This window comes from Cupressus sempervirens, chromosome 4, assembly GCF_028749045.1.
Source record: "Cupressus sempervirens isolate cs-2001-9-10 chromosome 4, ASM2874904v1, whole genome shotgun sequence".
Lineage (NCBI taxonomy): Eukaryota > Viridiplantae > Streptophyta > Pinopsida > Cupressales > Cupressaceae > Cupressus > Cupressus sempervirens.
In genome coordinates this window covers 144,918,275-144,943,556 of record NC_143121.1, presented here as the reverse complement: position 1 = coordinate 144,943,556, position 25,282 = coordinate 144,918,275, and the positions used below count along the sequence as shown (strand labels likewise).

The 25,282-nt window shown below is 34.2% G+C and overlaps 1 protein-coding gene across 2 annotated transcripts; it reads left to right on the top strand.

Moving 5' to 3' along the window:
- The first annotated feature begins 3,953 nt into the window (after positions 1 to 3,953).
- On the top strand, positions 3,954 to 25,282 carry LOC149560360 (FtsJ-like methyltransferase family protein). 2 transcript variants are annotated; one of them, XM_089824655.1, is made up of 13 exons: positions 3,954 to 4,060; positions 4,356 to 4,557; positions 4,855 to 5,154; positions 17,991 to 18,038; positions 18,151 to 18,306; positions 18,498 to 18,544; positions 18,791 to 18,947; positions 19,082 to 19,143; positions 20,328 to 20,514; positions 20,657 to 20,746; positions 23,108 to 23,256; positions 23,637 to 23,766; positions 23,864 to 25,282. In XM_089824655.1, exons 2-13 carry the CDS (start codon positions 4,384 to 4,386, stop codon positions 24,896 to 24,898), a joined length of 2,535 nt encoding a protein of 844 aa, XP_089680781.1. In that variant the 5' UTR covers positions 3,954 to 4,060; positions 4,356 to 4,383; the 3' UTR covers positions 24,899 to 25,282. The 2 variants fall into 2 exon arrangements, with proteins under 2 accessions (XP_089680781.1, XP_089680780.1); XM_089824654.1 differs by having other exon boundaries at positions 4,325 to 4,557.

The window sequence follows — 25,282 nt, the reverse complement described above, 5'->3', positions numbered from 1 at the left end:
TTACACATTTTAGCTGAGTTGTCTTTTGTATTTATGGAGAGGAAGTCCATAAGTAAATGTGATTGCTCACTATTTGAGATTTAGATTTTTTGGGCATCTTAGAGAGCAAACAATTTATTGGATATCTTTGGTTAGTTATTTGAAATTAAGATATTTTGACAAATTTGTAGATTTGGATATCTAAGTATTTAATTCCTTTTCTTTGTTGTTATTTCATCTTGACATAAACTCAAAAGAGTTTAATAAACAATGATGAGGGACAAAATTATATAATCAATTTCAAGAATATTGCGAGGATTACACTAGAGATGTAAAATTTTGTTGTCCCAAATACCCAAAAATTTGATGGCTTTTAAATTTTGAAGATTATGGGTGATAAATAATTACTTTGTGCTAATAATGTTTTGAATTTGGAATGATAACTAGTAGGATAGGGGCACCCTATGTTGCTCCATGGTTTCAACTTAGAGTGGAATCAGACGTAAGAAAAGATGTGAATTATGCTTCTGTTGTGACTTGATTGCTTGACTATACACTGGAATGTGGACAAGTTACAATTTTTTTCTTCTAATTTTAGAGATCATGTAAAGGTTGTATCTTTGAATTCAAAAGTTGTCTTTGATCTCAATTTTGTGTGTGATTATACAAAATGAAATTTCATTTGGGCAACAAGAAAACGAGTTCAAAAATATATTTTTCTTTGTGGAAAGTAGATTTTGTTCAAAGCTATATAAAACATTCCAGTTACATTCTTTCGTTATTACCATGATGCTAACCTTTACAAATTATTTTTTAGAAATATATTTTTTTGCATGATCACAAGAAAAGGTCAATTTAATAATAGAAAAAAAAAATTAAAAAAAATTAAATGTATATATACATACATATATTTGTTGTTGCCATTGACTCTCTTTCATTTTTCTTGAAATATTCTATGCATCCTTGTGAATGTAAGAAGATCTACAAGATGGTAAATATTTTAGTTCCCCTCTTATAACTGTTCAAGAACAATTTTTTTTTTTTTTTGAAAAATAACATGTAGCTATACATACTTGTATTTGCATCTTCTGTTGGACTTGGTTCTCTTTCAATTTTGTTGTTTGATATATTATGTGGAGCCCAACCTCTCATCTAGGAGGTCTTAAATTTGAGTCTACTCTCATATGAGGGGTCTAGGTTCAAGTCTACTCGAACATAATACATAATAATTAATCTCACCAAATAATAAAAAATATTATTAAATAATCAAGACTTAGACCCAATAACTATTAAAAAAACCACAAAATTGTTCATAAGACTTCCTCTTCTCCTACCCCCTTTCCCCTCCCCCATAAAAAATAAATAAAATAAAATTGAAGCCCAATTTTTAGCTCCTGCCATTGGCAAGAATACTTATGCATTCATGTTAGTGCTAACATGACATTAACTCGACCAATCAAATCAAATAATTTAAAAGTTTATATGGAACTTACAATGTGTATATCTATTTTTCATTTTTTCTTATTTTATAAATGACATTTTGTGCCCATTCTATTGGTCCATACTATTTTTGCTAGGGAGAAAAATCAAATTTTCTTAACAAAAATTCACATATTTTTCCAACAACAATGATGTGATGCATTAATGATAGCTTTATCTTTTTCAAAATTGTGACAAATTAATTAGAGTTTGCAAAAAGTAATTATTTTATCTTCCACCTCACCACCTAAGACATAAATGCATGTTTAATCAACAATAATAACTAAATCATTTTTCTTACCAAAGATTGTAAAGATATCAATCTATTATTTTTATCATTTTGTGAGTTTAAGTTTTTTTAATATCTTACTTTAAAACTAATTATCATATCATTTTAAAAATACATTTATTTAATTTTTTCTTCACAACAATTTAAAATTATTTTATTCTAATTTTAAAATTAATTATTTATTCTAAATTATAATTAAATTAATAAATAACAAAGATATATTTTTAAGAATATAATTATTTGATAAATTTTTACCAAAAATATTTATAAATTTTGTTACAAAAAAAATTACATTTAGTTTTTAATGTTTTATATTTTCTATTTTTAATATATTTATTAGTTTTACATTGTCCTTTACTTTTGTCAATCGTAAAATGCTAACTTTTTTCATACTATGTTTAACTAACTATTTTTTTCAATCTTGTTTTAATTCTTTTTTGCATTTTAAAATTTGTAAAACTAATATTGTTCTTCAAACTCACTAACTCTTTTGTTGGTTTGGATCAAGTAGTCAACAATTTATTTTTTAAAATTTAATATTTGAATTTATATTGAAAAAAGTAGAAACGAATGCTTCATTGATTTAACTCAATTTTATAATTGTTATTTAAATATTTCTTAAAATAACATAATCCTTCATTTTTAAAAATTCTCTTCTAACTATCTCTATTTAGTGTCCCTATAATAACATGTCATTCTCTCTCTTTTAAATCTCTTCATATCCTTCATTTCTATCTATAAATCTGTATTATCATTGTCTCCCTTTTCAATTTGTCTTCATATATATAAATCTCCATTTTCCTTCTTTTCTAACTATTACACATATCTCTTTTAACTTTGTTAGTCCAGCCTATTTATAGGCTGAGACTTATGTTTTCACCTGATTTTAGGCTATTAGTTTGCCTTAAAAGCTGTGCCTTTGCAAAAGATTAAATATGATTTCCAATGTTTGAAGTGTCTTTTTTTTTTTTTTGAATTTCTTAAAAAGTATTTCTTTTTTCTTATTGGTTGACCCTATTTTTGCTAGGGGTTTAATTAATTTTTCATTCTGAAAATTACAAAAAAATTGTCTAATCAACTAAAAGTTAAAAAAAAAAGAAGTAAATTTAAGTCTCCATATCTCTAGACTTTCTCTTTATATATTATATGCTATATAATATATATAACTAGTAGTATGGAGAAAGGAAAGGACTAAGAATTAAATTATAAAATTTATTATAGAAGTTAATTAAATTTTATAAATGTTATTAAATTTTATTATATACTTTATTTTATATAATAATTTTTTTGGAATATATATATATATATATATATATATATATATATTCCCTAATCTCCTTCATTATTATAATTTTAAAATGAGATTTAAGTTTAGCATTCAAATTAGTTTTACAAGTAAAGTTAGAGTTTAGTATGGGAATTCAATTAAGATTAGATTTACTATTACGTTAGGTTAGGGTCAATAATAGAATTGCATTTAGAGATAAGCACCACAATATTTACCCATTTAATGTTTATATTGAAAAAAAAGTTTGAGTAATTTTTTATTTTAGTAGATAGTAATGAAATACATATTATTTAAATAGATTGATAGTAAATACGCTAGAATAAATTCATAAATTATGAAGAAAATTTGAAGTCATCATATAAATGAAATTATTTAAGTCAATTGATTTAAAATAATATTGTACCTATTGATTTAAAATAAAAAATATATGTTCAAACAACACTTTCCTCTAATTTTCTATTTCATTATTCTATGTTCTTATATTATAAAAGAATTAAATTTTATTTTAAAACTTATAAAATTAATTTATTTGATTTACTCTTTAATAATTATTATTAGTTTATATTATTTTATTTTAATTTTCTTTTTATAATTATTTACAGTCATTTACTTATGCCAATGTTTGTTCAATCTATTCAAACAATATTTATTTTTTTACTATTAGGCTGGACTCTTGCTGTAACAGAGCTCTTGTTTTCATATATTTTACTCTAATTTCTTTCTTTCCTAACTATTAGTAGGAACTTTGACACAATGAGTCTCTTGTTATACCGTACACAGTCCTTAAAAATAATTCATTTTTTATCCTTCCAAATTATAAAAATATTATTTTGCAAATTTCAAAAACGATTTTTTCTAACGAGAGAAAAACATACCCTAAAATTTCTCTTCTTAAAACCCTAACTAATTATAAACCTTGCTTGCAAAATTATCGGAAGACTACGGATCGACGATTTAACGTTCCCGAGTTTCAAAGACTACCGGTGCATACCAATCTCTTCTCACATTGGTGTTTGCCGTTCACGGTAAAAAGCTTCAACAGAACCTGTTCTCTCTCTTTTAAATTCAGTAGAAAAACATAACGCTGGTGAACTATAAACCCTTAAAGCTGTTGAAAGCAAAAACACCCCAAAATATTGAAGACAGCTCTGGTTCCCTGGCATATATGTATTAATAGATATTGCATAATCTACTATTACTATCACTTTTTTTTACACCCGAACTCCCCAACACCCCTATAGCATTGTTTTGGAAAGGGCTCTTGATTTTAATTTCTTCTTTGCCTGAAGATTAACCTCGTTTGGATCTGGATTCGAGCAGTGGAGTTATTTTCTGAAGTGCGTCGGCAATGGGAAAGCCCAAAGGAAAACATCGTCTGGATAAATTTTACCACCTTGCAAAAGAACAAGGTTACAGGTCTCGAGCAGCTTTTAAGATTGTACAGTTAGACACAAAGTTCAGTTTTTTCTCGTCGGCAAGGTCCCTCTTGGATCTTTGCGCAGCTCCTGGCGGGTGGATGCAAGTAATAAATTCTGGCAATCTGTTTTTTCTAATTTTTTACGAGTTTAACGTTTTCCCCCCAAAAGATAGATGCCTTTCTGTAATTGTATTTAAAATATATTGGACAAGTTTTTATGGATTTGAATTTCTGCAATGTTTTCCAGATTTCGATAGCATGTTTTGATGCAATTTATATATTTGGTTCCCCTAAATTTAGATCTTTTGTGAAATATTAACCTGTATACATATGTTTTTCGTAGTCTACGAAATCGAAGGATCCACCAAGTTTTCTGTATCTCAGAATTGTTATTATTTGTAGGTGGCCGTAAAGCATATGCCAGTAGGCAGCCTGATAATCGGGGTTGATTTGGTGCCCATTCGGCCCATTAGAGGAGCATTTTCTTTACAAGAAGATATTACTACACCTAAGTGTAAGGCTTCTATCCGAAAACTAATGAAGGAGAATGGCTGCAACATGTTGGATGTTGTGCTGCATGATGGGTCCCCTAATGTGGGAGGTGCTTGGTCCCAGGAAGCGACCACACAGGCTTCATTGGTTGTGGATGCACTGAGGCTTGCCGTTGAGTTTTTGGCTCCCAAGGGAACTTTTGTCTCTAAGGTATGTAATTCTGAATTTTCCCTTCTGTTCTCTGCCCCTTTTGCGTGAAACCCTTATATCTAACGGATGTCACTGTTTTTTCAAGCTTATTTTGAAACTTTAAATATATGGTTTATTGGTTTACTCAAAATTTTATTAAAATTAAGAAGACATGAGAATGTTAATGCTTGGTAATACCAATTTTTAAAAACATTTTTATAAGTTACCGGGGTTCAAATTCGAAATACAGGTTCAAAGAAGTGGTTCGCAGGTACGGCAAAATTTTGGAAAGGGTTTTGGGTTCATTAGTACGTAAACATGTAAAATATATATATATATAAAGCCTAGAAGCATATAGTATCATAAAATCATATGATTTAATCATTTAAACAAGAAGAACACTATAGGCATAAACTTTAAACATGTAAGTTGTAACCATAGCATCATGAATCAAGAGCATACCATCACATATTTCAGTATTGTTCAACATCAAAGATTCAAAACATTAAAATTAAATTACAAATGATGTTGGAAGCCAAAATAACCTATTTAGATTCACTTTGTAGCTAAGTTACCGATTTAGATGTGGAATCAGAAGTGGATACGTGATGCAGGTTTTTTTTTTTGGTTGGGTATGGATGCGTTTGAAAATGTCTCTATATATAATATTAATATGTATGCAAAGTATTTAAGAAACTTATAAATACAAGAACTTAGAGTTAGAAACTTAGAAATATACAAACATACATCATTTGATAGTATCATTAGCAATTTATTCATATGATACTTCACCATTGATGAAGATTCAAGATATTTTATATGTCAATTAAATAGCCCAAGCTTCGAATTAAAACTTCATAGGCACAAATATTCGTGTTCTAGACTCCATATCCAAACTACAAAATTAGAAACATAGTTCATGATTCAATGTTCACTAGTCAGAATCATAATGATTCTCAAAAAAATCTTGGTCCTCCTCATCTCCAACCGCTGCAAGGTCCATATCATTTGAACCAAAAATGGTTCCACTTGCGCTAGATGCACCATTGTCACAAACCTATCATCACCATCATCCATCATCATAGTAAGATCATGAAGTGTTGCATCCAAGTTTGCACACTTAGGGAGTACATCCCAAAGTTTAGCTGCTCGATCCATATATTTATCATCCTTATGTGACAAAGGACGCAAGTTGGTATGAAAGTAGACCAAGTCCTCAGCTTTCTTTGACCCCAATTGGTTGCACTTCACTGAATGGATATAGTAGTATGTACTTCGGTTCCTTCAACAACAAAAGAACTTGCAACCTGCATCGTGTTCACAAACTTATTAAAAAAAAATTAAACATACAAACGAAAAGTAAATGACAATATGACAGAATACAAGTTACAATCTATAAACAAAAATCAAAACATACTTGAGAGGATTTTAATTGCAAGAGGTTGTAGATGCTAGTAGGGCTGACCATACATGTACCACCATGTGATTGCTTCCATTTTATTTTGGTCCTTAATTGCAAATGGAGGAAGCTTTGCTCCGGCCTCACCTTTTGATGCATCTCATCATCTTGGAAGATTCTTGCAAAAGCTTTCGAGCACCCATTAGCAACCTCTTCATTAGCATATGGTGCAATTCTATTTGGCATAGAAAGTACCGCCTCGCAATAATACCTCAGAGATATAGCATATGCAGGGAGGTGCAATCGGGTAGTCTTCTTCTCCCAACGATGCATAATTATTGCTTTCACTTTACCGTATAAGGCTTGACATTTTATAGGGTCACTTCATGTGCTTGTATAGAATGTTTTACCTTCTCAACCATATTGTCCATGCCATCATACACAACTCCCAAGCAAGGTGTATTTGTATTGGCAAAGCGAAGCATAGTCATGATGGGCTCAGTGATATCCAATACATATCGCACATGAACCCACCAACATTCATCCAAGATCATACCCCTAATATTTAGGGCCCTTTCTATAATTGAAGCCTTCCACGCACCCCATTGAGGACAAATGACCATTTGGCTCAAAGCATCTTTCACCTTGAAAAGTCGTCTCATAACAATAGTATGAGATGTAAAGCGGGTCTCAGCAACCCAAACAAGTTAACAATATGTCAACTGACGATAAAATTATAAATATTAACTAAATTACAAATCCATGAAATTTATTAATTGCAAAAAAATAATTTACCTTCAGCAACTCGAATTGTGAGTATGTTCTAAAAATGGATTGTGACAGGTTGTTAGTCACAAACATTTGGATGCCCTCTCCCTCTTCGTATATTTGCTTCACCCAATCTATTTGAGTGCCAATTTGTTGCATAATCAAGTTGAGGGAGTGTACAGTGCATGGTGTCCAAAAAATATGGTCATACCAACCCTCAACCAAAGCACCAGCTCCTTTGCAATATTTGGTATTGTCTATAACAACTTGGACTACATTCTCACTACCCACCATATCTATGGCCTCAATGAGAATATTAGAGATGAATTGTGAATCCTTCACCTCCCCTTGACAATCAATTGCCTTTAGAAACATTGCCCCTTTGGGGGACATTGCAATCACATTAATTAATGGCCCGTTTCTTGTCTCTTTCCAACCATCAGACACAATTGTCACACTTGAAGATTTCCAAGAATTTCTAACGGGTTGAAGTGCTTTCTCTATAGAAACTCTATCCTTTTGCAAGAGTGTGGTATGCACCTTTTCATACCCAGGACTTGTGTAATCATCTGGTGCTTCTTTGATGGTTCTTACCATTTCCTTCCAATATGCTGATCTTACCAAGTTGGAAGGAAGGCTATTAGCATAGAGGCAATGTGCAATGGCTTCATTAGCATGGTCTCTTTCCTCCATTTTAAATGCAAAGTGCAAGGGGCCTCTTTTTCGGGCTGCTGCAAAATCTTCTATTGCATCCTCCTCTCTTGGTACAAGTACTTGCATGAATGGATGTTTGGAATATACAATTGATTCCATTTCAGCGGGTGGTTGCATTTTGTTCTTTTTTGAGGAAGGAGGTTGATAATAACTCTTTTTTGATCCTTTAACCAAATGATCAATTATTCTTTTGCATTAGACAACCCCTTCCCATTGCACCTTCCTTTACCAAAAGCGCCCATGAAATGAAGCTTTACACGAGAATAAGTGCTATTGAAAGGCTCTCCTTTGTTTACTTTAACAAAAATTACAACTCCAAATATAGGAGCCACCACTTGCAACTTGTGATATTCTTATTGTATGTCTCCATAGAGGAGACCGTAAATCAATTTTGAAATTGTCCTCGCCTTGCCCTGCCACTAAACTCTGACCTTGTCCTCCCACTAAACTTTGTCTACCGGTGGCAGCCATTCTTGCACAGTACAATGTAGTTTCTTTCTATAATAAGAAATTAAATAAATTTAAATCAATAAAAAAACTATTAATATCAAGCATAAAAGTAAAAAACAATGGTACAAAACCATTCAAATTAATACCTTAACCTTCTTCTCAATTTCTTTTTTATTTTTTTTGAAAAAAACTAGAAAAATTTCTTCACAAACTTGAAAAAATTCATCAAAATCTCAAAAAAATTCATTGAAATACTCAAGAATGGGATAAAATGCTTAACTCTTAGTGTTTTAATGAACTTGTGGAAGCCAACTCTCGCCCTACAATCATTCCTCTTTGAAAACAATCAAGTTGCCTTCAAAATGCCAAAATGGAAGCCAAACGAGGAGCAAACCCAGCTTCAAACAAAGTGATGGTTGAATGCTTTCAAGGCCTCTATTAGGGTTGTTTTAGGGTTTGGCCAAAATAAAATAATATTATAACCCAAAATGGCACATGTTTTAAATGAAAGTTAAGTTAAAAAAGTGTTTTTGTTTGTTTGTTTCCCATGGCTTTCCCGTGAAGGCGTCTGGATGCATTTGGATGCCCTGTGGATGCCATCCATAGGTATCTGGATGTGTCCACAAGCTTCCATCTGCATCAGGATGCCTACATGGCATCCGGATGGCATCTGTAGGGCTTCCTCACGCCTCTGCATGCTCGTCCGCCTCCGCTTCCACCTCCCTTGACTCTAGCGACACATCGGTAATACTAGGTTAAAACATGCATAATATGTAGATAACCTTTATTATTTTGAGGCAGAGTCTCCACACACTGACTCCCCCTCTCGTGCTCGGACCATTACATCATATTATGGATTAATATCAACATAGCAAACTGACTACCAACCTTCTAAGCTACCTTGCAACCAACATTTTGGTTGGTTTGTTTCTTAACCCTTATGTCAACTTGACAGCTTACATACATTTTGCATTCAAACACTTATACGTTGCTCTCATTACGTCAAATGGTCACTTATAGACATTATAAATGTGAAACATAAGCAAATCCCTAGTCCTACCCTTCAAACCCTTACGTTAACCGTTTTAAGCCTTATTTGTCCATATTGCCAATATTGACTACATTGCCTTAATATGACTCAAAATGCATTCCAATGACCTTATTAGTCATAGTTACATCATAAAATGGTTTATAGGTGTCATTTGACCCTATGCTTTCATGGATCCTTCATCTGACCCCATAGGTATTCCTTCGGTTCTCATGTGCTCCTGCACCAATTTATCAGATTTTTGAAATTCCTTCCACGATTTATTGGCCAGCAGGATCACAGCTTTGATACCATTACAATGAGTCCCACGAAAAATATACAAAATAAAAAACCCAAAATGCTACAACAAATATTCATCAAAAGAGGATTTCTCAGTTCCCCTATTTGATTATTCATTCCTATCTTGCTGTTGACGTGCATGCAGAAGAATTCTTCACCACAATTAAAATGCATTAGGTCCACCTGCCTCACTTCCCACTTGATTGCTGACGGAACACCTCCAGATCACTTACACATTGCTGTGAATTAAGAAGGGACACTAACAAATACAAAATGCTACAACAAGTATTTCTTATTAAAATCTTTAATATTTCTTTTAAAACAATGCATATACACATTGACATTGATCAATACAGTACAACTTACTAAACACATCGGCATGGAGAAAGACTCCAGTAGTAGTCCAGATGTTAGTCTGAATGCTGATCTGCTGCATAAGGGTCTCCGTCCTCAAGAAACCTTTTATCTGCATTTGAAGGTTTTGACTCTAAGCTACAGCTGCTGAAAAATAGCATTCAGCCCAGGAGAAAGAAATGACTTTTGTTTGATCAAATTTTGGTGTTATCATTTTCTCAGCACATAATGTAATTTTGCTTTCTCAAATGTTGGAAGTAACTGTTCAAGTTAACTGACGAATTTAGGTCCTCAAACTGGGCACATAATTGACAGATTCTTCAATTTGGGCAGTTCTAAACAGTTAACTGGCCACAATTCAACCTTGATTCCATTCCAGTACAGTCAAATAATTGACCACATGCCCTCCTTCTCCTTATTCGAGTCCTAACTGAACAGTAACTACAGTTCCAACTATTCTACGGCTATGCTGGAAGACCAATGATTAAACAACTGTGGTTTAGAATATCAAAAAATAGAATTATACAGTTGCCTTATTATATTATTCATTTCTATGTAACAACCTTGGATTAGAAAAAAGAGCATTACTCAGTTGCCTTATTAGATTATTCACTCTTATGTTTCTATTGACATAACATTCATTTCCCAACTAACTGCTGATAGATCATCTCCAGAATGAATATTCACAAATTGCCGTGGATTAAAAGGTGACATTACATCTGTCCCAAGGCTCAACTTGGAATCAAATTAGATCCTACTGGCAAGGTTTGGAGACACAGAATTTAGAATTGGTACTTATAGTTTATTATACTTGCAAAGTTCTGTGTACAATCTGATTATGGGCCTATTCAACTATTTATTTAAACCTAAGTTACCGATTTGGATGCGGATTCCGAAGCGGATTCCGGAAGCGGATACAGGATGCGGGGATTTTTATTTTTTTTGGATGCGGATGCGGGAGGAAACGTGTATATATATATATGCAAAGAAATGCAAGAAATATCAAATATACTAATATATGTCTATATATATTAATATATAACAACTGAGATGAGTATTTAGTATTGAAGACCCAGTAAAGACATACAGTCTGCGTGAATACTTTTGGTCAAAGATTTTGATTAGCAGCAAATATTAAGAATCATACATCATAAACAAAGTTGTATCTACATACTGTTTAATAATCAAATATTCTAGGCACTAGCAATATCAAAGTTTGGCATTTAAAGAAAACATATATGTATATATATAACAAAGATAAGCAGCGTGTAAATAACATGAATGCTGGAAAGATAAATAACATGAATGAGTTTTACACTTTTCATGCAGCTGGGCCCGTGGATGCTCCTGGATGCTTCTGGAAGCTCTGTGGATGCTGGCCGGAAGCCACCCGCAGGCTCCCGGATGCGTTTGGAAGCTGGATACTGGCTTCCAAACGCATCCGGGAGCCTACAGGTGGCTTCCGGCCAGCATCCACAAGGCTTCCAGAAGCATCCTGCATCCGTCCGCATCCGATGCGGAAGCCTCTGCATTTCCAGACGAATCGGTATCCTAGATTTAAACTATGGGGTTCATTCTAGTTGAGGCATTTTGTGTGTCTATTGATATGCATTTTGTATTCTTTCAAAGTTTGCACTCTTTCACTCAGGGCTGTTTCAACTATAATATATGTGAAAGGGGGCATTACATCTGTCCCATGCTTCAACCTTGAATCGAAGTAGATTCTACTGGCAAGGGTTGAAGACACAGGATTCAGACTTGGTACTTGTATTTTCTAATACTTGCAAGGTTTTGTGTAGTATCTTATCATGTGCGTATTCAACTATTTATTTAAGCCATGATGTTCATTCTAATTGAGGCATTTTGTCTGTCCATTGATGTGCGTTGAGTATGCTTCAACTTTGCTTCAATAGTCTGCATTCTTTCAATCAGGGTTGTCACAACTATAATATATCAAATTTTAATGTTCAATAGTAATACTAATCTACTTCTAATTATCTCTGTCTTGTTGAAACTATGTGTTTAATCTAGCTATCATTAATTCCATGACATGCAGAGCACTATGTACAGTTACTAGCTTTTCCTGTCTCCTAGAAGTAAGCTGGATGAAATATATGTAGATCAATCCCTCTCAACCCAAGTTGCTGATTCAGGTGCGCTGATGCAGACAAATTTTCTGTGGGAGTATTGGATGTGTTTATATATATGTGCAAAGAAATGCAAGAAATATGCAAAATCAAATCATATGATGGTAATGATACTTCATCATTGATCAAGATAAATATTAAATGCCAATTGATTCAAATAACAATAAGACCTATCATATACGTCCCATTTTCACGATTCCAATGCAAATCAGAAAATCGATGCAAATGTGTGAGAAACTGCTGTAGGTCATATAGCTCTGTCTAGAAGAAAATGGTTAACACCAGGGCTAGTGTTTGAGGTGGTTTAAGCCTCAAACCTGATTGCTAAATTGCCTGTGCCACAATGAGCGTTCAGTGTGATCAGACTTGATGCTGCAGTGCATGCATCTATGACCCTAATTCAAATCTGTGCTTGTATATGTCCTCCTAGGTAAATAGTTGCTTCTTTCTTTGAATTATCAGCCTTCAATAAAGGACCTTGAGAAGTGGGACTGCTATGAATAGTCCTCTAATGGTGAGTGATTGGGCTTGGTACTGTCAATTGTGATGATAGCCCTTGTCACTGGGTTGCTAATTAGATGAATCAGACATAACCCTGATGGCACCTCAGATTGCAGTGATGTTTCGTCATAAAAATGACAAACATCAGGTCAAATGAATAGTAGACAAAGAAAATTCATACTGAGATGCTCTCCAGCGCCTCCATAGTGCATCCACAGGCCTGTGGTGTGCTTCTTGGGCACCTCCAGAGTGCATCCACCTCCGCATCCAGGCCTGCCAGGAGAGAATCAGTAACTAAGCTCTCAATGATCGAGGAACCAGAAGATTGAGACAAGAAGTGAATGGCTGGTTTTGTAGTCAATAGTCTACCATAGGATTTGATCATATTGTAACATAATCTTCTTAAATAACTTTGCCTCTTTTGGATAGTTCCTGAGAGTGGCAAGTTTGGCCCACTGACAACAGATGGTGGCAATCCTCTTGTGAAGCCTTCCACTGCACATCTCTAGAATTCTCTTTATAAACCTTTTATAACCTCGAGAAGGGACAATTTGCAAGGCCTTTGTTGGTATTTATTTTGTATTGCAACCTTCATTTGGCCAAGCGTGTTGAAAATACACCTGTTCATTTTGAAAATTGGTGAAGTGACGGAGATGATATATTTGACATTAATCAAAAATGTGTTTCCTTTCATCAATTCACTTTCTTAGACTTGGAATAAGCTTATTGAGTCCAGTCCTGTATCATGATCATTAGTTGCAAGGGCTCTTGCAATTTATTTATTCTCTCCAAGAGAATGAATAATAAACACACCTAATGTTAACTTCCAATAAGTTCAGAAATACCTTCTTGGAGAAGGTTTGAAACAGTGCATGTGATGTTTTGGGATTGCATATAAATGGGGATTTATTCAATTTACCTCATAGATTACGCAACAGAAACTCAGTAAAACTTAACTCAGTAAAACTTAACTGTGCTTGCATTGTATCATCCGGCTCAAAACAATCAAACAAACATTTTCAATCATTTTTGCTTGTTATTTTTTAGCTGTGATGGCAGAAGAGTTTTTAGGCGTTTTAGTGCTCAGTTCAGCTCTAATTGGATTCTTAGTAATGGCATTTTCAACAGTATGTTTTGTTTTTTTAATTGTTTTAAGTCATTTTTGGAAAAATACTAGGGTTTTGTGTTTATTTTTTAGTTTTCATTATTATTTATTGTTAGAGTTTTCTGGCAACAAGTTTATTTAGCTTCTAATTTTTTTCAAGCCATGGATTGCCGCTAGATTTTTGTTTAGTTTTTTTTTTTTCTTTTAACTAGTGTTAATTCCCTTTCTTCTAAGAAGGGAATGCATTCTACAGAGAAGAGAGGCGGCAGCAAGCCTACAGACTTGCTTGGAACATGCAAAGATAGGTACATGGTATGGCTAGGTAATTTGCAACTATTGCGAGATGGATATGAGGAGGCATAAGCTGCCTCAAATACCAGATTGCATGGATTTGTTGCCAAATTTAAACTTTAAAGCCATGTGCATAAGCAGTTTAGCTTGTTGAGAGTTGGATGAAATCTTGGTTTGCCTCTTATGTTAAGAAGAAAGTAGAGAAAAGAGGACAAGAAAGATATTGACTAGTATTTATTGTGCAGGGTCAAAGGGAGCTATAGGGACCTTTTTATTTTCCTTTGGGTTATGGAAATGAAGCTAGGTAGAATGGACAGCTGTAGTTCTAGTTTTTGCTTCTTGTAACAAGCTTGGTGGACAACCTTCATTGGAATCTACTATTGGTATAGGGAATTTCAACGCGAGGACAGGTTGGTATAGGTGCCACTTCTCAGTACCACAAAAAGTTTCCATTTAATGTAGTAGTTAGTTCTTATTGGGTCCAATTGGTCAGCATATCAGTCATGGCAAGTAAAATGTTCAGTACCACAGCAAGTTTCCATTTAATGCTGTAGTAAGTTCTTATTGGGACCAATCGATCACCATACTGGTCATGGCATCGGCCCAATATGAGTTGAGTTGCTGTAATTGTAGGATGCTGTTAGTAATGCAAACTTGCTAGTAGAGCAACACGAAATAATTTGGAAAGCGTTTTATTTGATGAGTGGATGGATGGCAAGGACTGAACCTTAATCAACTTCTTTGAGGCTTTAGGAGGGCAATTGTTGTTTTTGAAGTAAGTTGATGCCTCCAGTTAAGAGAAAAATGTTGACACCTTGTGCAAATTGGTTGATGAGGTGGAGAATGTTTTTTAATTGGTGACTTTCAATGCAACTGTGTTAGTTGATATAATGCTAGAGGGAGATACTAAGATTGATTTGGAGTCTTTCTGCTGCCCACTGCATTGGCCTCCTTGAGGATACCAGGAGGGGTGAAAAAAGCAGTTCAAGATGCTAGGAACCCCAAAAAATATGTTTTCAACCATGCAGGTTCTTAAATCTCACAAGGGAGCCCATAAATGCAAGGATCTAGTGCGTTTAGGAGTCACTTGGTTTGCAATAAATTTCATCACCTTGCACAGTATTGCAGCTGCAATGCCCAACCTTAACTAAATGTTTGTGAGTGAAAGGTGACGTAGAGTCATCATAAGAAGATCAAAACAAAAGAATTGTGGCGATTATTTTTGGTGATCAACATGGAGGAGATCCTAAAGGGAGGTTTTAGCTTTAATAAAATTCATTTCTTTGTATTCATATTTTACAATGCTTTTTTCTGATATTTATGATTGTGGATTGGTTTCACTCCTTTGTGCATAAAAGTAAAAATCTTAATAACAAACTCAGCATCAACAACCCTTATTAATACTGTTGCTTTGAAGTTGTTGAAATTCATGAGACTAATTTTGACAAATGGATGACTAAAACATCGTTTAAAATTTACTTGCCCCACAACAACATAAAAATTATGGAATAACATCAGAATACATGTTACACAAAATAAAAATTGATACACAACAACAAAAAACTATTGACAACACTGCAAACTTGCAATACAACAAACTCTATAATGTATATTGAAGCATATTTTAATAATAAATAATTTATAATTTTATTATTTGTCTTTTGTAATTTTTTATACATATATATATATTTTGATTTAGTTCACTTTTCCCTATCGTGATTAGTTTTAAACTTTTAATAACCTTTTTTGTTTAAGGTGTCAAATCCTCTGTTTAGGATTCTATTGTTGGTGGATGGGGATAGATATTCCTTGGGGCATCTATATGAGCTATAAATAGGGTCAAAGTTGCAATTAAACATTAGTGTGGGTCCAATAGAAACACATATGAACCCATCTAGCACATAAGAATGCAGAGGTGGAACTAACAATGCAACATATTCATGCCGCTGCCTATCATTTTAGCCCTAATTTTTTCTCCTCCAGTTCATTCAGAGTAGGGAAGAGGTTATGGGTAGCCCTTACCAATACATGTATATATGGAAATTTGATTACTCAGGAGACAAACAGCAGTGAAAATTGCTTTTTTTTGTTATTGCAAGTCTGATAAACAGGGAAAAAATTGCTCTTTTTAACTTCTGGCATAACCCAAAATGATTTTACATTTTGTTTTCTAAAACCAGAGCAGGGATTTGGGGGAAACAGGTCCTCTCTGTCAAGGGGTAGTACCTTTTGCAGGACTTACCTTGTGAGTTATTTGTCATGAAAATTTACTTTTGTTAAGAGCTTGCCGAGTTTGCAAGCTATGATCTAAACTAATTCAGAAGACTCCTCTAAATTGTAATTGTGCCAATTTTATCTATTTCGCTGACCTAATTTCTTTGACCTCATGCAACTATTTCTCAATTGTATACACATAATGCTATATGTATAAAACAATCATGAATTCGTGGTATGATTTTGAAGTCAGTGCACTTATTAAATAATAGTGTTTTGATGTAGTATTTCTAAAACCAAGTGGGAAGGAAGCTCAGGCAACTTGATTCATGCATGCTCAAAACTGATTACATCAACCTTGAGTTACTCTGGCTTCCTACATAAATCATTAAAATGGCTCTGACAGGTTTCTCTGCATTGGCAGTGTGCAGTGAGAAGTATGATGGGCCATACAGAATCTTCCAATTCCTTGTAATTTTTATGATCGCTGATGCAAGAATAGTGAAAAGAGATATGTCCATTTCTCGAGTTCTTTTGATTTATTATTATTATTTTTCTTTTTCTCTTAGGATTCTGGAAGCTCTAAAGATGGACAAAAGCAGTCCTCTTCTTGAATTTACAGTAGCTTACTTGGCACTTGAAAATAGAGCATGCTACAACGGCAGTCATCTTGCACTTCATTTTTTTGATTTATTGCTCTCGACAATTAGTTCATACCACTGAGATCCTAATTTCTGAAGAAGATAATGACAAAAAACACAAAATTGGGGGTTTTCAGGGGTCTGCTTTAACTTGCTATCTCTTGAAAAACGGAATGCTTTTGGCAGCACCTTGTTTTTGAGTTGTTTGGAAGGTTTTCAGTGAGCAAATTAAGTGTCGAGTTCTCATGAGTTTGGGAAAAAATCACTGAGCTTGCAAACTGTGATCTTAATTAATGTAGAACCTTTAAGTTAATTGTAAATTTCCAATTCTATCTATTTTGTTGACCAAAGTTTGATACCATCTGCAACTCTTTCCTCAAATGAATGCACATTAATAAACATATACCTGCAATGCAATGAATCACAGTAAAATCTTCAAATTGCCGTACTTTTTAAATGGTGTTTTGTATCAGAGTTTCATCTATTATCTAATTGGAATGGAAGCCTGAGTAACTTGGTTCATGCAATGCTCAAATCTGAGCACAGCGACCTTGAATAGCTTATTTGGTCCTTAAAGGATGATAAATTCCTTTTATGACATAGTGGCTTCCTACATTAATCACAAAATGGCTCTGACAGGTTTCTCTGTACTGGCAGTGTGCAGTGAGAAGTATGATGGGCCACACAAAATCTTCGAGTTCATTGTGATTGTTATGACCATTGGTGCAAAAATAGTGAAAAGAAAGATTTTTGATCTTAAGTTCTTTTCATGTTTTTAGTTTATATTGATTTGTCCTTTTGGGAACTTCAATAAGCTACAAGATGGGTGAATGAAGTTACCTTATTGAATTTGTGCTAGGTTACTTGGCACTGAAAATAGAGTAAAATCAATTTCTGTTTAAAATTTACTGTTTTAAAAGATGTCGCTTGTTATGAAATGTGATAGGTGTTCAGATCTCAGGATTACAATGCGCTACTTTATTGTTTCAAGCAGGTAATGTTGGTCAATAATCATGTCAGTTTTGTTTCATTTTTCTATTATTTGGTTTATTTTAAGCTATGAACGGAAGTCTTTATTTACTGAATATTTGAAATGTTAAATGCAGTTGTTTGAAAAAGTAGAAGTGACCAAACCAGTTGCTAGTCGATCGACATCTGCTGAAATATATATTGTTGGTTTAAGATATAAAGCACCAGCTAAGATTGATCCACGTCTTCTTGATGTTAAACATCTTTTCCAACAAGTTATTGAGCCACCAAAGGTAAACTTATTACATCTTTGGTATTGATTTTTCAATTTTTAAATGCTTCCATTTGTTCAGCAAGTGTTTTTTCTCTAGATACCATTATAAGAATGACTATTAATATCTTGTCAGCTTGGTTTGAGGATATCTAATACTATGTTTTTCATTTTTCCAATAATATCTAATAATTGCTTTCTTTATCTGGTTAGGTGGTGGACGTTCTCAGGGGAACTAAACAAAAACGAAATCGTGAAGGGTAAATATTACATTTCTTCTAGTTTGCACTATAAGTTTCTTGTCTTTGGTTGTTAAAAATGTGATATACTAGATTTTATGTGTGGGACTTGACATTCTTTCTATAGTACTGGAATTTGTATTTTTCTGTGAGATTTGGAATCAACGCAACCAACTACAGCCCCCATCCTATTTTTTGTCTCGGTGGCTTCAAAGTTCACAGATTCTCAGATCATTGTGTTCATCCCTGCCTTCGTTGTGACTGTAGATATGAAGAAGGACTCGCGACAACACGGAAGACTTGCCTTGCTTCTGATTTTGTGTGGTCAGACAAACCTTTGGAAGTTCTTGGCTCAGTTACTTCCATTTCATTTGAGGATCCAGTGTGCTCTGCCATCAAGGAGCATTCTTTGACAACTGATGAGGTAGTTTTTTATACACAGGAACCAGTTTTAATTGCTTTATTTGAATGTGAGGAAATTTGTTGTGTTCTTTGATCTGACAGGCAGATATATTTTGATGGAGAATTTTCATTTTCTTTGCTTAATTGTTTTTGCAGATAAAAATTTTATGTGATGATTTGCGAGTTCTAGGGAAACAAGACTTCAAGCATATACTGAAGTATGTTTCTCTTTTCCATGGTTCTTACTAAAATCTTAACCTTATACTTTGTTTTCCAAATGTGCATGCTATAAATATTAAATTATTAATGCATCGATAATAGAAGTTAAGGCGAGTTTGCCCTTGTTTAAAAGTAATTATATCAGTTTGTCAGCAGAATGAAGAATATAGATTAGCAGGATTATAAATGAACAGGCTTCAGAAAATCATTTTAAAAACACATTAATCGTGTTACAACTGGTCAGAAGGACTTAAAAGGAGCTCAGTTGGACTCACATTGATGTGAGTATAATAGAAAGTAGGACTGCTAAAATGAATGGACTGTTTATTAGCTGTTAAATGGATGGCTTTTGCAAGCATGTTGGACATAGAGATTTATTTTGCTTAAACCATGTTCTTAGTACTATAAAATCCAGCTTGCAGTTAGAAGAGTAAAATTATATGCAATATGAATCAACATGCATGTAGCTAGCTATACGAGCTCCATTGTAGCTAGCATGTGTAAAATGCTCTAAAATGCACATGGAATTTAGATAATTTATCATGCATGGAACTTCCAAGTGTTGTGTGGCAAAAGGTCTTGCATAAAAATACTCAATTCCATAAGCTATGCATTTCTAAAATTATATCCTACACTTATGTGCTGTCCCTTTACCTGGTTGCCATCACTTGTCCCCTCTGGGACCAGCAAGAAATTACGTGTCTTGATTACTTTTGGTCAATTAATATTTAGAAGATAATTTAGTAGTTTTCCGTGGCACAAAACTAGTTTCAAGCTTTCTTAGCTCCAAGTTTAACAGGTTTTACTTTGATTTTCCTTTTGGTGCTCCTGTTAATTTTGTCATCACTGAGATATTAGAGAGATAAGTGGGAGTTCCTTTAGGCAGGAATAATAGATTATCTGTTTATTCCTAAGTTGAGTCAAAAAATTTGGAACCAATGTATATAAACTTGCTCTTCCATGGCCATTCTGCTTAGTGCGTTTTTATAATGAATTGACCTTAGAGTGGTGGTCATTTATGTGTATTTATTTATGTTCTTTTCTGATTCTATCCACAGTCATCAACACACATTACCTGAGCCTCCTATCACTGGTTGGCTTTTGTGGTCAGCATATATTGAGAATCTGCTAAAATCATGTTTGCTTTTTATGCTGCATATTTATATAATTATTTGATTGTCAGATGGCGTTTACACATCCGGGAGGCCCTGTCACCTAAAGAGAAAGGTTCTTCTTTGACAAAGGAGGTTGAAAAAGCAGTTGAGGGCAATGATGATGAACACATACTCAATGAAATGGAGGAGTTACACTCTATTTCCGAACAAAAGAAGAAGAAAGCAAAAAAGCTTGTTGCAAAGAGGCGGGCTAAGGTAAAACATGTTTTGGTCACTGGGTATGCTGACTTAATTCAATGCATTATTAGGGCCTTATCCACTTTTAGATCTGCTTAAAATTTGTTGTCTCCCAATTTTTTTGCTCATATACATGGAATCCTTTAAACCCTGATTACAGGCTAAAGCACGCACGGCAATGGGAATGAAAGTAGATGCTACAGAAGATGGTTATGTGGATGAGGCATTGTTTTCGTTAGCTTCAATAAAGGTCTGTTTGTGTATGTCAAATGCAGCTCAATACCTTGTACTTTTAAATGCCATCACTAAGTCATCAGAACAAATGCAGAATTACCTTTGAGTTTTTGTAATTCTAGATAAAACACACAGTTTGAATGTAGCCAGTCTCTATTTATAAAGGAAAATAGACTGCTACTGTAGAAAACTTCCTTTATTGCATGTTAGATATATGCATACTAGAAACTAGAGTATTTTTTAGAAGCCTATTTAGATGCATAGCTGTGGTTACATGTTAGCAGTCATGGGTCAAACCTATATCAAGGATATAATATTAAATACTATGCAGGTGACCTTATAAAGGAGATCCTGCTTTAAGCATGCATTCGGCAAACATTCCAGGATTTGTAACCAAAACATTAAGAATGTGTTGACTAGGGTGGGTTAGTGGGCATGAATTAACAGATTCTTTTGATAGCCCTTGAACATTGTTATGAAGTAAAGAGTTTGGGATACTGAGGTTTCTTTCCTTGTTATGATTTGTTAGAGTTTCATATTTTGCAGTTTCATTTTGTGAGGCTAGCTTTTCCCACTGTGTTTGTATTGTCCCCTTACAAATTTTCCCTAGAATCACAATGGCAACAAGTTAGGGTTAGAATTACATCTTTACTAAGTAATATGTCTTCCTAAAATGATACAGTCCTGGATTTAGATCCGGCAACCATAACCAAGCAAACATAAAAATGCAGCATACATAATACATACATATCTATACTTCCAAGTTCCAACTATCAAAGTTAGATAATATCACATAATATTCATACAATATTTATATTATCATTCATTCACATTAGGGTTTGGGGGGAGAAGCATGATTGGTTTTCCTGAAGCCATCCCACGCTAAGCCCAAGAGTCGATAATCACCCTCTTGGCCTGGGGGAGCAGGCAACATTGACATCCACTTTGGGTGGCCTATTTAGTGGGGTGCTTGTATCTACTTTCCCTATCTATGCCACATTTTCTTGAGGTCAGTAGCCATCATTGTAGAGCCAGAGAGAGATCGCAATGGGGGCTTCTTCATTGTCCTATCTAAGCCCTAGAGCAGATCTTTGCCCTCTTGGCCCCAGGGGCAGGGAACATGGACATCGCCCTCGGGGTAGCCTACTTAGATGAAAACTTTATATTTCACCTCTTATTTACCCCTTCCTTCCTTCCATACATGATGGGGGTTTCAAACAGATTTATTACAGACATGCATTTAATTTCTATTCATATATACTTGTATTATAAAAGATAATTTTGATAAATAGTATATTAATATAAGTGATATTTATACCAGAAGAGCAATTATTAGGATTATGAGGTGTTGATGATAACAGTCCTGATAAGATCAGAAGTCATCTTCCTCTTTCGAATGCTGTCCTATTTGATGAATGTAATTTTGTTTGTATCTGATAATGCTTATTATTTGGAGCTTGATCTTCATTTATATCCCCTCATGGATCGAAGAGGCTTGTCACTTCTTATTAGTAATGGTTTGCAAGATTGCTGTCCTTTGCCTTCTTGTTCTTTGATCCTTCATCCATTGCACCTCTTAGAGTTGCTTTGCCTTAACTAATCTCCCATGTTCATCAATCCTTCTCTCGCTTTTTAACTGCTGGTATATATATCTTTGATTAGGAAAATTGTGAGGTCTTGGTTCAAGATGATTTTCCTTTTCGTGGTATGATCAATGTGCTAGAGAAAATGATTGCTTGTGTGTTCCATTATCTATGCATCTTCATCCCTGCTGTGGCCTTATTTATACGTTATCATTCATGAAGATGTGACCTTTTGTGATTGCTGTTCCTTTGTGAGGGTACACTTCTCTAAAGAATGACTTTTTTCATTTAATCACCCCCCTTCATGTTAGCACTTAATTACTGTTAACATACAAATGCAAATAATGATCACTACCTTTAATTTCTATGTGCATCACTGTTTCATCCTTGATGCCAATTGCTGTTCATAATCAGCCAACCTCCACTGATAATGATTTTGTCTATAAGATAGATATCTCTTTCATGGTGGAGGCATGACAGTGCTTTTCAGATTTCTTTAATAGTTTTCTGGTCAGTCAAACCTTGAGCGAATGTTATATATGTTTTATTGATACAAACAGGCTCGGGCTTTGAGGTAAGAAGATTACTCTTTCCAGCTGGGCCTATTCATAATATATTAGCTTTAAGGTAATAATAGCAAACATCTCAATTTTAAAAAAATTAACCTTGTGTAATATTTATTATTAACCAATCTCTGTGTCAGGCTTTTATGTAATTTATCAACATTGAAATATCTTTTGAACAAATTTGTCTGTTGAAGTTTTAAAAGATTATATTTTTTCCTATTCTACCAGGCAAAGAGTGACCTACGGGCTGTGGATTCTCCTGCACAGTCTGATGATGAAAATGGTTTTATGAGTGAAGACGAGGCCACTGAAACAAATCAAGAAGTACACAGGGACAGCGATGCAAGTGACATTGATTCTGACGAAGAGAGGAAAAGGTAATCTGTTCAATGTTAATTAGAAGAGTCACAAATTTTTATTTGCCAGTTGAAAAATGATTCTACTCAAATAAAGCAACATGAACAAAACCTACATAATGGCAGACATCCCAATCAGCTCGCGAATTTTATAGTTATAAATCCATTACATTATTGATCAGATGTGAACAGACTTGCATAGAAAGTTAATAGTATCTATAAGTAAGTTGTGGGAATCTGTTCAAGGAAGCTTTTAGTACAAATGATTTTTTTTCACTTGATCTTACATTTTGTTATTTTGAAACATAAGTTTATATTGTTAAATGATGCATTTCTCTTTGACCTACTTTTTGGTCAGTTGTGTTTGTTAACATAATTTCTTGGTTTATTTCTCTTTTTAGATATGATGAACAACTTGAAACTATTCTGGATCAAGCCTATGAGCGGTATGTGACTGCAAAAGAAGGCAGTACAAAGCAGCGTAAGCGTGCAAAGCTGGCTATAACCAGTGATAATAGTGAGCTATGGAAGGTAGCTCATTATCCTTATTGACAATTAAATAGTCTGTAAGAGAGTCTCTCCATCTTTTTTCTCTCTTGATTAACATGCATTCTCTCTTTCACTACAGAACAATACAGCAGATGATCAGAATAGTGTTGATGAAGAGGATGATTCAGATTACAGTGATAAAGACGACGAGGCCAATCCCTTAGTGGTACCATTATCAATGAAAGAACCACCATCACAAGATCAGCTGACAAGTCAATGGTTCAGTCAGGATGTTTTTGCAGGTTTTGAAGACACTGGCAAGAAGGATGATGATGATTCTGACATTTCTGAGGATGATAAAGAAGCTGCACCTTTTCAGAAGTTGCCAGTTAAAAGTAATGGTAAGATGTCCAAGAAGGGAATTGATGGTGATAACAAGTTTTCCCTGAACCAAAATCTCCAGCAAGAGAAAGAGGATGACTTTGAAATAGTTCCTGCTGCATCTATGGCCTCAAGTGATGGATCTTCTTCAGAAGACGAATCTGATTACGACACTGACTCAAAAGCAGAAATCTTAGCATATGCAAAGAAAATGTTGAGGAAGAAGCAAAGGGAAGATATTCTTGATGCTTCTTACAATAGATATACATTTGATGACAAAGGTTTGCCAGAATGGTTTGTATCAGATGAGAAACAGCATTCTCAGCCTCAGAAACCCATAACAAAAGAGGAAATTGAGGCCATGAAAGCACAATTTAAGGAAATTGATGCTCGTCCAGCAAAGAAAGTTGCAGAAGCAAAAGCTCGCAAGAAGCGTGTTGCAATGAAAAAGTTGGACGCAGTTCGAAACAAGGCAAATGCAATTTCTAATCAAACTGACATCTCTAACCTATCCAAGAATAAAATGATTGAACGCCTATATAAGAAAGCTATGCCTAAGAAGCCTCAGAAGGAGTATGTGGTTGCAAAGAAGGGTGTGCAAGTTAAGCCAGGTAAAGGAAAAGTACTTGTTGATCCTCGAATGAAAAAAGATTCAAGGTCTAGAGGAATTGGTAGGCATGGAAAAAATAAAAATATTGCCAAAGGAAAAGGTGGAAAGAGAGCTGCAAAAGCTGGAACTTCAAGAGGCAAGAGAGCTAAAACTGCAGAAGCTGGTGGTGGTAGACGAAAGTAAATTATGTTACACATTGCGCTGGTAGAAGTATCATTCACATGCACTTTTTGTGCCTGATTGGAATGTTTTCAAGACAGCTAGGCATTTTGAGAATCAGGGTGCTGTGATTGTAACTGGGAGCCGACACAATTATGATATCAGCTCCATTGCAAGGGTCTTAGACATTCATTTGTTTCAAGTACTTTTATTTTTAGAAACTGCTGTTCTGTCGATGTAGATTCACTTATAACAAAGTACATTGAATGTCCCTGCGCAGAACTATAGAATATGACTATCAAATTGTAAAATTCTTATGTTGCTAGTAATGCCTTCTTATGGAAATAATTAAAAGAGATACAATGTCTTGGTTCTTTGCAGGAATTATATTACCGATATTTCTTTGTA

Coding starts and splice junctions, on each gene's coding strand:
- LOC149560360 (XM_089824655.1), top strand. CDS start 4,384: ATGGGAAAGCCCAAAGGAAAACATCGTCTGGATAAATTTTACCACCTT. Junction 18,545..18,790: donor CAAAAACGAAATCGTGAAGG/GTAAATATTACA, acceptor TTGTGACTGTAG/ATATGAAGAAGGACTCGCGA. Junction 20,747..23,107: donor TTTCGTTAGCTTCAATAAAG/GTCTGTTTGTGT, acceptor CTATTCTACCAG/GCAAAGAGTGACCTACGGGC.